Consider the following 16,387-nt stretch of genomic DNA (forward strand, 5'->3'; position numbering starts at 1 on the left):
CTAATAAGAATTACATACCCCAGGCAGAAATTGTAATTTGTACACTCTTCTGTAAGAAGACATGAGTGATGAGACAAAACTTCTGTTATTCTTAACGTTTTCAGATGTAATCATTATATATGAGAGAATAGCACGATAATTAAAGGGAACCTGTTATTTCACAAAACGCTGTTAAATTTTGTATAGGTGGGTTTAATAGCGCTCTGAAGTTCTATGGCCGCCGCAGTAAGGGCCCGGCTGCCTGGAGAAAATATACTTTATTCTTCCCAGCAGCCTCAGGCTTTTAGTCATTTAAGACCTTCTTCAGAACAATGCACTCCACTGTTCTGCCATGTGCACACGTTCAGTATTTTTCGCGTTTTTGTTTTTTCGCTATAAAAACGCGAAAAAAACGCTTACATATGCCTCCTATTATTTACAGTGTATTCCGCATTTCTTGTGCAAATGTTGCATTTTTTTCCGCGAAAAAAATTGCATCGCTGAAAAAAAAAGCAACATGTTCATTAAATTTGCGGAATTGCGGGGATTCCGCACACCTAGGAATGCATTGATCTACTTACTTTCCGCATGTGGCTGTGCCCACCATGCGGGAAGTAAGCAGATCATGTGCGGTTGGTACCCAGGGTGGAGGAGAGGAGACCATGGGCACCATATAATTGGTAAAAAAAAAGAATTAAAATAAAAAATAGTGATATACTCACCCTCTGATGGCCCCGGAGTCTCAGCAGTGCATGCTGCCGCTTCCATTCCTATAGATGGTGTGTGTGAAGGACCTGCGATGACGTCGCGGTCTTGTGATTGCAAACACACACCATCTATAGGAATGGACGCCGCTGAGGAGATCGGCTGTCTGCAGGTGAGTATAACCATTTTTTTTATTTTTTTATTATTTTTAAACATTCTATCTTTTACTATTGATGCTGCATAGGCAGCATCTATAGTAAAAAGTTGGTCACACTTGTCCAACACTGTTTGACAAGTGTGACCAACCTGTCAGTCAGTTTTAGCATTCTGCAAGCTAATTTCGCTTGCAAAATGCTAAAAAAAAAAACGCCAAAAAAACGGGAAAAAACGCAAAAAAAAAAAAAAAAAAATGTGGATTTCTTGCAGAAAATTTCCGGTTTTCTTCAGGAAATTTCTGCAAGAAATCCTGACGTGTGCACATGTGTGACCCTTAGGCTGTGTGCACACGTTCAGGATTTTTCGCTATAAAAACACGATAAAACCGCGTAAAAAACGCATACATTAAGCATCCTATTAGAATGCAATCCACAACTTTTGTGCACATGTTGCGTTTTTTTTCCGCGGCGGAATTGCATTCCGGAAAAAAAAGCAGCATGTTCATTCTTTGTGCAGAATCGCAGGGATTCCGCATACATTATGAATGCATTGATCCGCTTACTTTTCACATGTGGCTATGCCCACCATGCAGGAAGTAAGCGGATCATGTGCGGTTTGTACCCAGGGTGGAGGAGAGGAGACTCTCCTCCAGGCCCTGGGAACCATGTACCTGTAAAAAAAAAAAAAAAAAAAGGATTAAAATAAAAAAATCGTGATATTCTCACCTTCCCGCTCCTTGCAATGCTCCCGTTCCCAGGGATGCTTTGCGGCACTGACCTGTGATGACTTAGTGGTCTCGCGAGACCGCTACGTCATCTGGGGTCATTGCCGCGAGGCATTACTGGGAACGGAAGCTGCCGGGAGCATCGCGAGGAGCGGGAAGGCTGCAGGGGACGCCGGAAGGTGAGAATATCACGACTTTTTATTTTTTTTATTATTTTTAACATTCTGGGTTTTTTTTACGATTGATGCTGCATAGGCAGCATCAATAGTAAAAAGTTGGTCACACTTGTCAAACACTGTTTGACAAGTGTCACCAACCTGTCAATCAGTTTCCCAAGCAATGCTACAGATCGCTTGGAAAACGCTAGCATTCTGCAAGCTAATTACGCTTGTAAAACGTTAGTTTTTAGCAGGAAAACGCATGCCAATTCCTCATGCGTTTTACCCGCGGCACAGTTGCGGAATTGCCGTGGAAATTTCCGTGGCAATTCCGGACGTGTGCACATAGCCTTATGATTCTGAATAAATTCTTGTCTGATCGAAATGTTAAATAAAATTGATGCTTTGGACCACTTGTTACTATCTACTCCATCATTTCATTTCCTCTAAGGAGTGCTGTGATTCTGTATGTTTTAAGTGTGGCGTGATCTCATATCCGTGCACCTCTTTTCAAATCAAGTAGAGTGACGTGTTCTGTGTGATCATCATTCAGTCATAGCGGCTTCAGCCACCGCTCAGTAAATAGCCAACGGCTGTAAATACGCCATGGTACTGACTGATAGCCAGCTCAGCAATGCATCAATACAGAGATTGCAGTCATTCAGTGCCCGGGGTGTGATTACAGCTACCTCTGAGTGTTGACTTGACACCTCGCCTCTATGACTCAAAGCCGGAGGCTGCCAGGAAGAATAAAGTTTTATTTCCTCACAGAAGCTGGGCTTTCATTGTGACAACTGCACAGATTCACAATGCTATTAAGCTGCAGATGAACAGTGTTTTTTTGACATGACAGGTTCCCTTTAAAGGGGAGGATCCAGCACATCATACTTTGTAAGGGACGTTGATGATGTTGTATCAACAGGTATGTACCAGGTCCCGTGCCCAGTCAGCATACATCATGCACATGTCCTAACCATATGACACAACGTCAGCAGCGGCTCTCACCAACCAATGTCAGTGTAAGAGGTGCCGGATAAGCCCTTTAAACAAACAACAGCCCTATAACCATAAAGGCAATAATTAAAATGTCTCTCTTTGCAAGTTTGCATACTTTTAGCACTCAATATTGTGTTTGCCTCCTTTTGTGTGAACGACGACTTGAAGGGAGGTCACATTACAGGCCAATCAAACGTCTGGGCTTGTATTGTAGAAGTATGAGAGCAAGAAGATTATTCTGTGTACAAACATAAAAACTGTACCTTCTCGTTCTTGCTGAAGACAAACATTTAATTCTTGTATCGTGGCTTGGTCTACTGAAGCCTGCACTTTAAGCTGATCTATTTCTTCTTCCAAGTTCAATCTGTAAGAGTTTCACATAATGGTCATTAAATCACTGCAAAGTGGCAATAAAATTTTAAGCGCAGAACATGTAGAATATGAAAGCGTTATGTTCTTTACTTAGTGGAAGATATATTGCAGATTATTTCACATGATAAAAGACTTTTTTTTTTCCTTCAAATCTTTAAGATAAAAAGGTTATCTATAAGATAGAATTCCAAAGCTTCCATGTAATTGAACGTTTTGACAAACAGGTTAAGTTTCTCAAGAAATATTGCATCCTTAACCATCATTGATAGGATTTACTGTTTTGCACTCGTCCTTTATATGGCCAAAAAATGGAATTGTTTGCTACTTACAAAAAAAGTGAAACATGAATGACACAAATATGCACCTGTCACCATTCTAGTTTTACCCTGATAAGAGCTTTTATAAATACTGACAACACGCAATTCATTTGGTTTTTCTATTGTTCACCCGACGTTCTATGCAATACTGCTTGCAATTTATTACTGCCTGCATGCAATCTTTTCGGGGTCTTGCTGCTGGGTGTATGTGGAAACCATGTGAAAATGTTAGCACGGTAGGTACTGGTTAGCACGTACAGTGCTGGGGTGTTTCATTTCACTCCAACCAGGGATAAAGGCTCCATATGCATCAAACTAAAGTCATCCAAATCAGCAGAATAAGATGTGTGTTAGGCCGCATTCAGACCTCAATTTTTTTTAAATATGGGAAAAATAGACTACGTTTCATCAGAGTTGAGTCAGTTTCTATCAAAAGTGGAAAAAATGTTTTTTCCCCACCTTCTACTATTCACCATCTAAGGATATGTGCCTATGATCCGGAATAGCAGTGTTTTGGACACAGCTCACCTGTGCTGCATCCAAAACGCTGTGTTCTAGGTTACAAGCACAGTGGATGGGATTTCTATAAAGCTCATGCCCACTGTGCTTCTACTTGACGCTGCGTAACCTCACCGCAGGGCGGTTTTACTAGCCGCAGCATGTCAAACTGCGTGATTGGACGCAGCAAAAATACACTGCTTCCAAAGCGCTGCTATTTCCTGATTGTGGGCACGTACCCTCACAGTCTGTAAAATTCAAACCGCACTCGGATGCCATTCGAGTGATGATTATTATATGGACCCATAGACTTGCATTGCTGATACTGATCCGACGCCTGGATCAAAATCGGACATGTATCCTCAATTTTGTGCTGGCTGCTTATTCCGTGAAAAAGCACATACAGGTGAATGACCCCATTCACTATTGTAAATAAAAATGCCATCTGTGAAAAACATGGGTAGCACTCGTACGCAAAAAAGGACGTCTGAATGAGCCCTAATGGATTCTCGAATCTTTCCTGACAGATAATGTTGGGTAGAGAAGGTTCTAGCCTGTTTTATCAGTTGATCCTTTTGCTTTCTGGGAGATAAGCCACTGCTATAGTCATCTCCTAGCAGGTTTCTCATACAGAACAAAGACGCTTGGCCAAGCTTTCCTGTATTTGGGGGGAGTAGGGCGAGACAGCTCTTGGAGTTCATGCAACCAATAGTTATTAGGAAGAAGAAAAACCCAGCTCACAGATGAAATCTAAAGAAGTGAATTGTATCATCCAAGGTACATAAGGCAAATATTAAAATTGTATGGTCACAAAAAAGAGAAAACAGGCATCTTTTGACGCATTTCGAGTGACAAAAATTCCTATGCTGAGATTATTTTTTAAATTAGCCTCTGATATATGCTGTTATTTGCAGTGATAACCATGCAGAGCTGATCCAGTTCATGGTAGGCACATACCCCAGGGTCCACAGCCACTGAGCCTAGATGTCTTACGTTATGATGCCCATACAGGACTAGTGACGCAGTGTTAACACTAACTACTGTGATAATACAGGCAGGGAATTGTGCTACTTCAGAAAGCAGCAGATGTGAGCCACTACCGTTTTGTCTGTGTACTCACTTATCATAAGTGACTTATGGGCTTTACCCCCTGACCAGATCCTGTGGTATGTGCGGACCGTGAAATGGAATAGTATTGCATGGTTGGACACAGCCATTACAAAGTACATAGAAGGGGCTAAGTTAAAAGATTATCTCAGAACAGGAACATTTTTAAACGCATCCAATTGTGGAACTTAGGGCTCATACTCACATGCGAGAAACTCGGATGAGTCTCACACGTCAATATGCGGCACTGCACCCGACACTCAGGAGCGGAGCGTGTGGCTGCATGTAGTATATATGCCGGATATTGACGTGCGAGACTCATCCGAGTTTCTCGCATGTGAGAATTAGCCCTTATATTATCAATCCAAGATCTATTGATTAAAATGTACTTTGCTAATGGGACAACCCTTGTAACAGTTATGTTTTCATAGCATGTGCATGGATTTCCTCCCATGCCAGGGAAAAAAATCTGGGGAATTAAGACTGTGAACTGCAGTGGGGACAAGAGGTGGTCTAAGTAGTGACAATCTGTACATTATAGTAAAATAAGCTGGAAATACAAAGCAACATATACGGTAACTGGTTTTCTCTTCAGCTGCATCAGAACAGTATATGTTTTTTTTTTTATTTTAGAAAAGGATAGAAATACCTTTTTCATCACTTACAAAGTCTTTCCAGATTTGGACAGACCTAAAACAGAATTGCTACAGAGAAGCAAAAGGCTGGGATCATACGCAGCTTCAGTGATATGGACGGAGTGTGCCGATTCTTCCAAAACTGCAGTTTGCCTTGATCAAATTTGGTCTTTCAAAAAGAAGTTGTTCTTGGAAATATTTTTGTGTGCTGCATTTTTCTTTTTCTTCTGCCTTTTTTTTATAAATGTTACATTGTATGCAACTACAGGTACACCTACTTAAAGGCCAAAATGTTATGCATTTATACAATGCAACAAATATAGTTTAAAATGTCCGACACATACAGAACATAAAGGGCTTTCATTTCTTTCAACTTCATCTTCATGAAACCCTAAAGTGACTGACGTTAACAGTATGGTTTCAAAAATTATGCAAAGTCAAAATATTCACCACGGACTTTAGCAACAGAGATTTATTACTCCTAATACCTATTAGCAGTCTAGATGAATTGGAAATGAGCATATAAAAATGTATTACACTTCATTAAATTCAAAGTCTGAAAATCATGTCTGTAGTGGTCACACTCGGCGGGGCACCGTTTTTCAAGTTGAGCAATGATTTTTCTTATTGATAGCGGATTAATGTGTATTTTGATTTCAGGCTGCAATAGATCTTGGAGCAGAGAGAGAAGACAAGACCTAAAGTTTTTAACACACAGAATCTTTGTACGATGAACAGAAAAAAGCCAGCTGCATAAATAATACCGTACAGGACGGCAAAGGAATCTCATGTTTACAGTGGTAAGACATTTTCTCCCCTTTGGCTTTTTTCTTTCAATTGCGTAATGTGTTGAATAAGTGAGGCAGTAATTAGGACACACTCACACCAAAGGAAAATAATAATATTCAGTGGGGTGCAAAAAAGTGCATATCTCACAACTTTGCAACCCTTACAAGTAATTTTTCTCCTATTGGATCTATAGATTGTGTCATTCTTTAAAAGCAATGAAGGGGCAAACAAAAGTGACCCCCAAAACACAGTATATACATACAGTACAGTATATACACACAGAGAATTCCAACATCGCACCCTCCAGATTAACAGTATGATGACCCTACTGTATCACCTGGCAAAATATGGTGACCCCCAACACAGTATGATGCCAAACTGTGACTCAAAGCAGCCCTAAACCCACAATATGATGGCCCCACAAAGCCCTCCATACAGTATAGTAGCCCCCAAACAGTATGATGACTTTCACAAACTGAGATAATTAAATCCACAATGTAATGTAAAAATGCAAAACACTGCACATATTCCATGTTCTTTCCCCACCTAACAATCATGGGTAATATAATATACACCTGTTTATATGGGATGTGTTAAGTCCCCTGTAATCTACATATACTTTATGTTCATTTCCTACCCAACACACACAGTGAATATAATATACACCTGTTTACATGGAATATGTTTTAATGTCCCTGTAATCTTCATGTATTCCATACTAATTCCCCACCTAGCAAACACAGGAAATATAATACACGCAAGTGCTCAAAATTGTTGGTACCCCTCGTTTAATGACAGAAAAACCCACAATGGTCACAGAAATAACTTGAATCTGACAAAAGTAATAATAACTAAAAGATCTATGAAAATGAACAAATGAAAGTCAGACATTGCTTTTCAACCATGCTACTACAGAATAAAAAAAAAATAAAACTCATGAAATAGGTCTGGACAGAAATGATGGTACCCCTGAAAATAATGCGACAAAAGGACATGTTAAATCAAGGTGTGTCCACTAACTAGCATCAGAGGTGTCTACAATCTTGGAATCAGTGAGTGAGCCTGTATAAAGGGCTACAGATACTCACTGTGCCATTTATCTCTTTACCAGAGAAAGCGAAGGAAAGAGTTGTCTCAGGAGATTAGAAATAAAATTATAGGCAAACATGTTAAATGTAAAAGTTATAAGACGATCTCCAAGCAGCTTGATGTTCCTGTGACTACACTTGCACATATTCTTCAGAAATTACAAGATCCATGGGACTGTAGCCAACCTCCCTGGACGTGGCCACAGGAGGAAAACTGATGACAAATCAAAGAGACAGATAATACGAATGGTAACAAAAGAGCCCAGAAAAACTTCTAAACAGATTAAAGATGAACTTCAAGCTCAAGGAACATCAGTGTCAGATCGCACCAACCGTCGTTGTATGAGCCAAAGTGGACTTCATGGGAGAAGACCAACGACAACACCATTGTTGAAAAAAAAAAATCATAAAAAAGCCAGACTGAAATTTGCCAAACTATATATTGACAAGCCACAAAGCTTCTGGGAGAATGTCCTATGGACAGATGAGACAAAAATGGAACTTTTTGGCAAGGCACCTCAGCTTTATGTTCACAGATAGAAAAATGAAGCTTATCAAGAAAAGAACACTGTCCCTACTGTGAAACATGGAGGAGGCTCTGTTATGTTCTGGGGCTGCTTTGCTACATCTGGCACAGGGTGTCTAGAATCTGTGCACGGTACAATGGAATCTCAAGACTATCAAGGGATTCTAGACAGAAATGTGTTGCACAGTGTCAGAAAGCTTGGTCTCAATCGCACGTCTTGCAACAGGATAATGACCCAAAACACACAGCTAAAAACACCCAAGAATGGCTAAGAGGAAAACATTGGACTATTTTGTAGTGGCCTTCTATGAGCCCTGACCTAAATCCTATTGAGCATCTTTGGAAAGAGCTGAAAAATTCTGTCAGGAAAAAGGCAATCTTCAAACACGAGAGAACTGGAGAAGTTTGCTCTTGAGGAGTGGGCCTAAATACCTGTCAAGAGGTGCAGAAGTCTCATTGACAGTTACAGGAATCGTTTGGTTGCAGTTTATTGCCTCAAAAAGTTGTACAACAAAATATTAAGTTAATATCATTTCTGTCCAGGCCTATTTCAGGAGCTTCATTTTTTTTTTTTTTTTAAATTCTGTGGAAGTACGGTTGAAAAGCAATGTCTGACTTTCATTTGTTAATTTTCCTAGATTTTTTTAAAATTTATTATTACTTTTGTCAGATTCAAGTTATTTCTGTGACCACTGTGGGTTTTTCTGACATTAACCCCTTTACCCCCAAGGGTGGTTTGAATGATAATGACCGGGCCAATTTTTACAATTCTGACCACTGTCCCTTTATTAGGTTATAACTCGAATGCTTCAATGGATCCCGGTGATTCTGACACGGTTTTCTCGTGACATATTGTACTTCATGTTAGTGGTAAAATTTCCTTGACATTACTTGAGTTTATTTGTGAAAAAATGGAAATTTGGCGAAAATTTTGAAAATTTCGCAATTTTCCAACTTTGAATTTTCATACCCTTAAATCACAGAGATATGTCACACAAAATACTTAATAAGTAATATTTTTCCACATGTCTACTTTACATCACCACAATTTTGGAACCAACATTTTTTTTTTGTTAGGGAGTTATAAGAGTTAAAAATTGACCAGCAATTTCTCATTTTAACACCACCATTTTTTTTTAAGGGACCACATCACATTTGAAGTCACTTTGAGGGGTCTATATGATAGAAAATACCCAAGTGTGACACCATTCTAAAACTGCACCTGTCAAGGTGCTCAAAACCACATTCAAGAAGTTTATTAACCCTTCAGGTGTTTCACAGGAATTTTTGGAATGTTTAAAAAAAAAATGGAAAAATATTTAGAATTGAGAGTCCTCAGTGGTTGATACCTTTTAATGGCTAACTGAAAAGATGGTAACAAATTGCAAGCTTTCGATACTACTCACGCCTCTTCATCAGGCATAGACTAAAAGAAATTCTGGAGAATTACATATTTATGCACAAGACACTGAAGAGGCCTGAGTAGTCTCGAAAGCTTGCAATTTGTTACCATCTTTTCAGTTAGCCATTAAAAGGTATCAACCACTGAGGACTCTCAATTCTAAATATTTTTCTATCTACTGGCTAGCACGGTACCAAGATATATATCTTTCCTGTAAAAAAAGAAATGAACATTTAACTTTTTTTCACAAAAAATTTACTTCTGATCCAATTTGTTTTATTTTACCAAGGGTAACAGGAGAAATAGACCACCAAAAGTTGTTGTCTAATTTGTCCTGAGTACGCTGATACTCCATATGTGGGGGTAAACCACAGCGCACGGCAGAGATCGGAAGAGGAGCACCGTTTTGCTTTTTCAACGCAGAATTGTATGGATTGAGATCGGACATCATGTTGCATTTGCAGAGCCCCTGGTGTGCCTAAACAGTGGAAACCTCCCAATTCTAACTCCAACCCTAACCCCAACACACCCCTAAGCCTAATCCCAACCCTAACCACACTTCTAACCCCAACACACCTCTAACCCCAACACAACCCTTACCCTAATCCCAACCCTAACCACACCCCTAACTCGAACACACCCCTAACCCTGATCTCAACCTCAACACACGCCTAACCTCAACACACCCCTAACCCTAATCCCAACCCTAACCATACTTCTAACCCCGACACACCCCTAACCCAACCGTAAACATAATCCAAACCCTAACTTTTGCCCCAACCCTAACTTTAGCCCCAACCCTAACCCTAATGGGAAAATGGAAAGAAATACATTGTTTTATTTTATTATTTTTCGCTAACTAAGGCGGTGATAATGGGGGTTTGATTTACTATTTATAGCGGGTATTTATAGCGGGTGTTTATGTTTGGCAGCTGTCACACACTAAAAGACGCTTTTTATTGCAAAAAATATTTTTTGCGTTACCACATTCTGAGAGCTATAATTTTTCCATATTTTGGTCCATAGAGTCATGTGAGGCCTTGTTTTTTTGCGGGACGAGTTGATGTTTTTATTGGTATCTTTTCGGGCACATGATATTTTTTGATCGCTTTTTATTCCGATTTTTGTTACGCAGAATGAACAAAAACAAGCAATTCAAGAATATCTTTTGGGGGGACGTTTATACCGTTCCGCGTGTGGTAAAATTGATAAAGCAGTTTTATTCATCGTGTTAGTACAATTACAGCGATACCTCATTTATATCTTTTTTTATGTTTTGGCACTTTTATACAATAAAAACAATTTTGTAGAAAAAATAATTATTTTTGCATCGCTTTATTCTGAGGGCTATAACTTATTTTTTCGCTGATGACGCTGTATTGCGGCTCGTTTTTTGCGGGACAAGATGAAATTTTCGGCGGTACAATGCTTATTTATATCCGTCTTTTTGATCACGTGTTATTCCACTTTTTGGTCGACGGTATAATGATAAAGCATTGTTTTTTGCCTAGTTTTTTTTATTTTATGGTGTCACTGAAGGGGCTAACTAGTGGGACAGTTTTATAGGTCAGGTCGTTATGGACGCGGCGATACTAAGTATGTGTACTTTTATTGTTTTTATTTACATAACGAAATGTGTTTATTGGAACAATATATATATTTTTTGTTATTTATTTAGGATTTTCTTTTTTTTTTTTTTTTTTTTACACATGTAAATATATATATTTTTTTACTTTGTCCCAGTGTGGGACATAATGGTAAAGTGTCAGATCGCTGATCTGACACTTTGCAATGCACTGTGTCAGATCAGCGATCTGACAGCCACTGCAGGAGGCTTGCCGGCGCCTGCTCTGAGCAGGCGCTTGCAAGCCACCTCCCTGCAGGACCCGGAAGGAGCTCCGTCGCCATCTTGGATCCGGGGCCTGCAGGGAGGAGGACAGAGGAGACGCTCAGAGCAACGCGATCACATCGCGTTGCTCCGAGGATCTCAGGGAAGCATGCAGGAAGCCCCTTCCCTGGGCGATGCTTCCCTATGTCGCCGGAATGCTGTGATCATGTTTGATTGCAGTGCTCTGTGATAGTCAGCTGACACCCGGCCGCGATCAACAGCGATCCCCCCGTAAGCGCGGCTGATCGCGTTAGACGTACTATCCTGTCAGTGGTCATACGGGCCCATACCACCTCGATGGGATAGTACATCTAATTTCAGAAAGGGGTTAAAGGGAACCTGTCACCCCCCAGGGCCTATTAAGGTAAAAGACCCACCCACTAAGACTGCATTGGTGGCTCTTATGTTTTTGCTCCCTAATAACGCTGAAATATTCACTTTTATAAATTGCACGCCATACCTGTATTGAGTTCGGGGGGTGCATTTTTTCCTCTGACTCAACCACCTCCCAGCCGTCCATCATCCCCTCAGTGCACCGCCTCCTGTTTTTCCTTACGTCACTGGCGCTGTGTTCTCATTTTTTGGCTGTGCGCACTGCCCTGGAACTCACATCAGCTGATGTACTAATATTGAGCATGCGTGTAGCGGAGGCCCAAGATCCCGCCCTGCAGTGTGTTATGATTTATTCACACTGCGGGGCTGGGAATCTGGCGCATGCGCAGTTAGTCTCTGCGGCTGCCCCCATCTCCCTCCGCCTCTTTCCTCCAATGTTATACGACTCGTGTGCAGCCAGCTTGTGATCACTCTGATGCTGCAGATGAGTTGTATAATGCTGGAGGAAAGAGGCGGAGGGAGATGTGGATAGCTGCAGAGACTAACTGTGCATGCGCCAAATTCCCAGCCCCGCAGTGTGAATAAACCATAACACTGCGAGGCGGGATCTCAGGCCTACGCCACACGCAGGCACGATATCAGTACATCAGCTGATGTGAGTTCCAGGGCAGCGCACACGGCGCATGACCGAAAGATGAGAGCACAGTGCAGGCGCCGGTGGCATGAGGAAACACAGAGGACATGGCGCCCGGTGCACTGAGGGGATGATTGATGGCCAGGAGGCGGTTGAGTCGGGGGGGAAAAAAAGTACACTTCTCACAAAATTAGAATACCATCAAAAAGTTAATTTATTTCAGTTTTTCAATACAAAAAGTGAAACTCATTATGTAGAGTCATTACAGAGATCTATTTCAAGTGTTTATTTCTGTTAATGTTGATGATTATGGCTTACAGCTAATAAAAACCCAGAAGTCATTATCTCAATAAATTAGAATACTTTATGAAGACAGCTTGAAAAATTATTTTAAAAAACAAAATTTTGGCCTACTGAAATGTATGTTCAGTAAATGCACTACATACTTGGTAAGGCTCCTTGTGCATCGATTACTGCATCAATGCGGTGTGGCATGGAGGCGATCAGCCTGTGGCACTGCTGAGGTGTTATGGAAGCCCAGGTTGCTTTGATAGCAGCCGTCAGCTCGTCTGAATTGATGGGTTTGGTGTCTCATCTTCCTCTTAACCCTTTCTCTCATCTTAACCCTCATAGATTCTCTATGGGGTTAAGGTCAGGCAAGTTTCCTGGCCAATCTAGAACAGTGATACTGTTGTTTTTAAAATAGGCACTGTATTGGTACTTTTGGCAGTGTGATCAGGTGCCAAGTCCTGTTGTAGAATTGTAGAATTAAATTTCCATCTCCAAAAAGCTTGTTGGCAAAGGCAAGCATAAAGTTCTCTAAAATTTCCTAGTAGACGGCTGCGCTGACTATGGTCTTGATAAAACACAGTAGCCCTACAACAACAGGGAACATGGCTCCCCAAACCATCACTGATTGTGGAAACTTCACACTAGACCTCAAGTAGCTTGGATTGTGTGCCTCTCCACTCTTCCTCCAGACTCTGGGACCTTTTTTTTTTCCAAATGTCATGCAAAATTTACTTTCATCTAAAAACAACACCTTGGACCACTGAGCAACAGTCCAGTTCTTTTTCTCCTTCGCCCAAGTAATACGCTTCTGGCATTGTCTATTGGTCATGAGTGGCATGACTCAAGGGATGAGACACTTGCAGCCCATGTCCTGGATACAACTGACTCCAGCAGCAGTCCACTCTGTGAATCTCTCCCAAATTTTTGAATGGCCTTTTCTTAACAATCCTTTCAAGGCTGTGGTGATCCCGGTTGCTTGTGCAACATTTTGTACCACACTTTTTCCTTCCACTCAACTTTCCATTAATATGCTAGGATACAACACTCTGTGAACAGCCAGCTTCTTTAGCAATGACCTTTTGTGGCTTACCCTCCTTGTAGAGTGTGTTAATGACTTCCTTCTGGACATCTGTCAAGTCAGCAGTCTTCCCGATGATTGTGGAGCCTACTGAAACCGACTATGGGACCTTCTTAAACGCTTAGGAAGCCTTTTGCAGGTGTTTTTTTTAATTATTCTAATTTACTGAGATAATGACTTTTGGCTTTTCATTGGCTGCAAGCCATAATCATCAACACTAACAGAAATAAACACTTGAAATAGATAACTCTGTTTGTAATGACTCTATATAATATGAGTTTTACTTTTTGTATTGAAGAACTGAAATAAATTAACTTTTTGATGATATTCTAATTTTGTGAGAAGCACAAGTATGTGTTCATTCTCCTGTAATCTATATATATAATTAAATACCTACAAAAGAAGGCACCACATACACAGTATTATTTAAAAAGTCCTTTATTAATGACAAATGAACCAACAAAGTGGTCATAAAATTGCCTAATCCGGCAAAGGTGAGACACAACAAACACAAAACAATGGCGGACACATAGACCTGGAGATAACAACAAAACATATATAAGCACTAAGGGTACCGTCACACAGTGCAATTTTGATCGCTACGACGGCACGATTCGTGACGTTCTAGCGATATCGTTACGATCTTGCAGTGTCTGACACGCTACTGCGATCAGGGACCCTGCTGAGAATCGTACGTCGTAGCAGATGTTTTGAAACTTTATTTCGTCGCTGGATCTCCCACTGTCATCGCTGGATCGTTGTGTATGACAGCGATCCAGCGATGCGTTCGCTGGTAACCAGGGTAAACATCGGGTTACTAAGCGCAGGGCCGCGCTTAGTAACCCGATGTTTACCGTGGTTACCAGCGTAAAAGTAAAAAAAAACAAACAGTACATACTCACCATCTGATGTCCGTCAGGTCCCTTGCCGTCCGCTTCCCGCTCTGACTGTCTGCCGGCCGGAAAGTGAGAGCAGATCACAGCGGTGACGTCACTGCTGTGCTGCGCTCTCACTGTACGGCGGCACTCAGTCACAGCAGGAAGCAGACGGCAAGGGACCTGACGGACATCAGATGGTGAGTATGTACGGTTTGTTTTTTTTTACTTTTACGCTGGTAACCACGGTAAACATCGGGTTACTAAGCGCGGCCCTGCGCTTAGTAACCCGATGTTTACCCTGGTTACCCGGGGACTTCGGCATCGCTCCAGCGCCGTGATTGCAAAGTGTGACCGCAGTCTACGACGCTGGAGCTATAATCATACGACGCTGCAACGTCACGAATCGTGCCGTCGTAGCGATCAAAATTGCACTGTGTGACAGTACCCTAAGTGTGACACAGTGCTGAACACATGGGAACTAGGTATATTAGATAAATAGCATGGCAAGGCACATAGTTTAATATATAAATATAACAAAACAAAAATAAATATAATAATTATAATATTTGCACATAGGGCCGGTGTATGACAAGTGAAAGTCACAAGGTTTAAGTAAACCACATATATCGGTCCGTGAGCAGCATAGAAGACGCCATTGCTAAACAATATAACCACCAAAACTTTCTAAAAAACAAGTGTTTACCCACATGAAGAGAAAGGTCCAGGAGAAAGGTGGTGGACTCCTGGACCTTTCTCTTCATGTGGGTAAACACTTGTTTTTTAGGTAGTTTTGGTGGTTATATTGTTTAGCAATGGCGTCTTCTATGCTGCTCACGGACCGATATATGTGGTTTACTTAAACCTTGGGACTTTCACTTGTCATACACCGGCCCTATGTGCAAATATTATAATTATTATATTTATTTTTGTTTTGTTATATTTATATATTAAACTATGTGCCTTGCCATGCTATTTATCTAATATACCTAGTTCCCATGTGTTCAGCACTGTGTCACACTTAGTGCTTATATATGTTTTGTTGTTATCTCCAGGTCTATGTGTCCACCATTGTTTTGTGTTTGTTGTGTCTCACCTTTGCCGGATTAGGCAATTTTATGACCACTTTGTTGGTTCATTTGTCATTAATAAAGGACTTTTTAAATAATACTGTGTATGTGGTGCCTTCTTTTGTAGGTATTTATTTATGCTTGGTTAACCACGATAGGATCCATTATTGGTGTTGTGGTATATATATAATTGTCTAAGGGGTACTTCTGTCTTTCTGTCGGCAACTTCCGTCACGAATATTCATTCGCTGCTTGGTCTCGCCAGCTGCCTGTCATGGCTGCCGTGACCAATGAGGGACGGGCACAGTCCGATTAGTCCCTCCCTACTCCCCTGCAGTCCCTGCCCGGCACCCGCTCCATTCTCCCCGCAGTCACGGCTAACACAGGGTTAATGCCAGCGGGTAACTCACTCCGTTACCGCCGCTATTGACCCTGTGTGCCCAAGTTTTTACTATTGAGGCTGCCTATGCAGCCTCAATAGTAAAAACATCTAATGTTAAAAATAATTAAAAAAAAATAACAAATAATTATATACTCACCTTCCGCCGCCTTTCCGACGCTCCGGTGACCGGTCCATGCAAGCGGCAGGTTCCGGTGCTAAGGTTGGTGTGCGACAAGGACCTGCCATGACGTTATGGTCATGTGACCGCGACGTCATCACAGGCCCTGTGCGCCTGCGCGAGAAAGACCTGCCATGACGTCACAGTCATGTGACCGCGACGTCATCGCAGGCCCTGCGCGCCTGCGCGAGAAGGACCTGCTGTGA

General features: G+C 41.3%; 1 protein-coding gene across 3 annotated transcripts in view; it reads right to left on the minus strand.

Annotated features, from left to right (window-relative positions):
* The window catches only part of CNTLN (centlein), a 578,743-nt gene that overhangs the window by 251,231 nt on the left and 311,125 nt on the right, over positions 1-16,387 (minus strand). For all 3 annotated transcript variants that reach the window (XM_077249936.1, XM_077249945.1, XM_077249954.1), the window contains one exon: positions 2,982-3,082. In XM_077249936.1, coding sequence (XP_077106051.1) covers positions 2,982-3,082 — 101 coding nt within the window. The remainder of the gene's footprint in view (positions 1-2,981; positions 3,083-16,387) is intronic.

This window comes from Ranitomeya variabilis, chromosome 1 (assembly GCF_051348905.1).
Source record: "Ranitomeya variabilis isolate aRanVar5 chromosome 1, aRanVar5.hap1, whole genome shotgun sequence".
In the NCBI taxonomy this organism is placed as follows: domain Eukaryota; kingdom Metazoa; phylum Chordata; class Amphibia; order Anura; family Dendrobatidae; genus Ranitomeya; species Ranitomeya variabilis.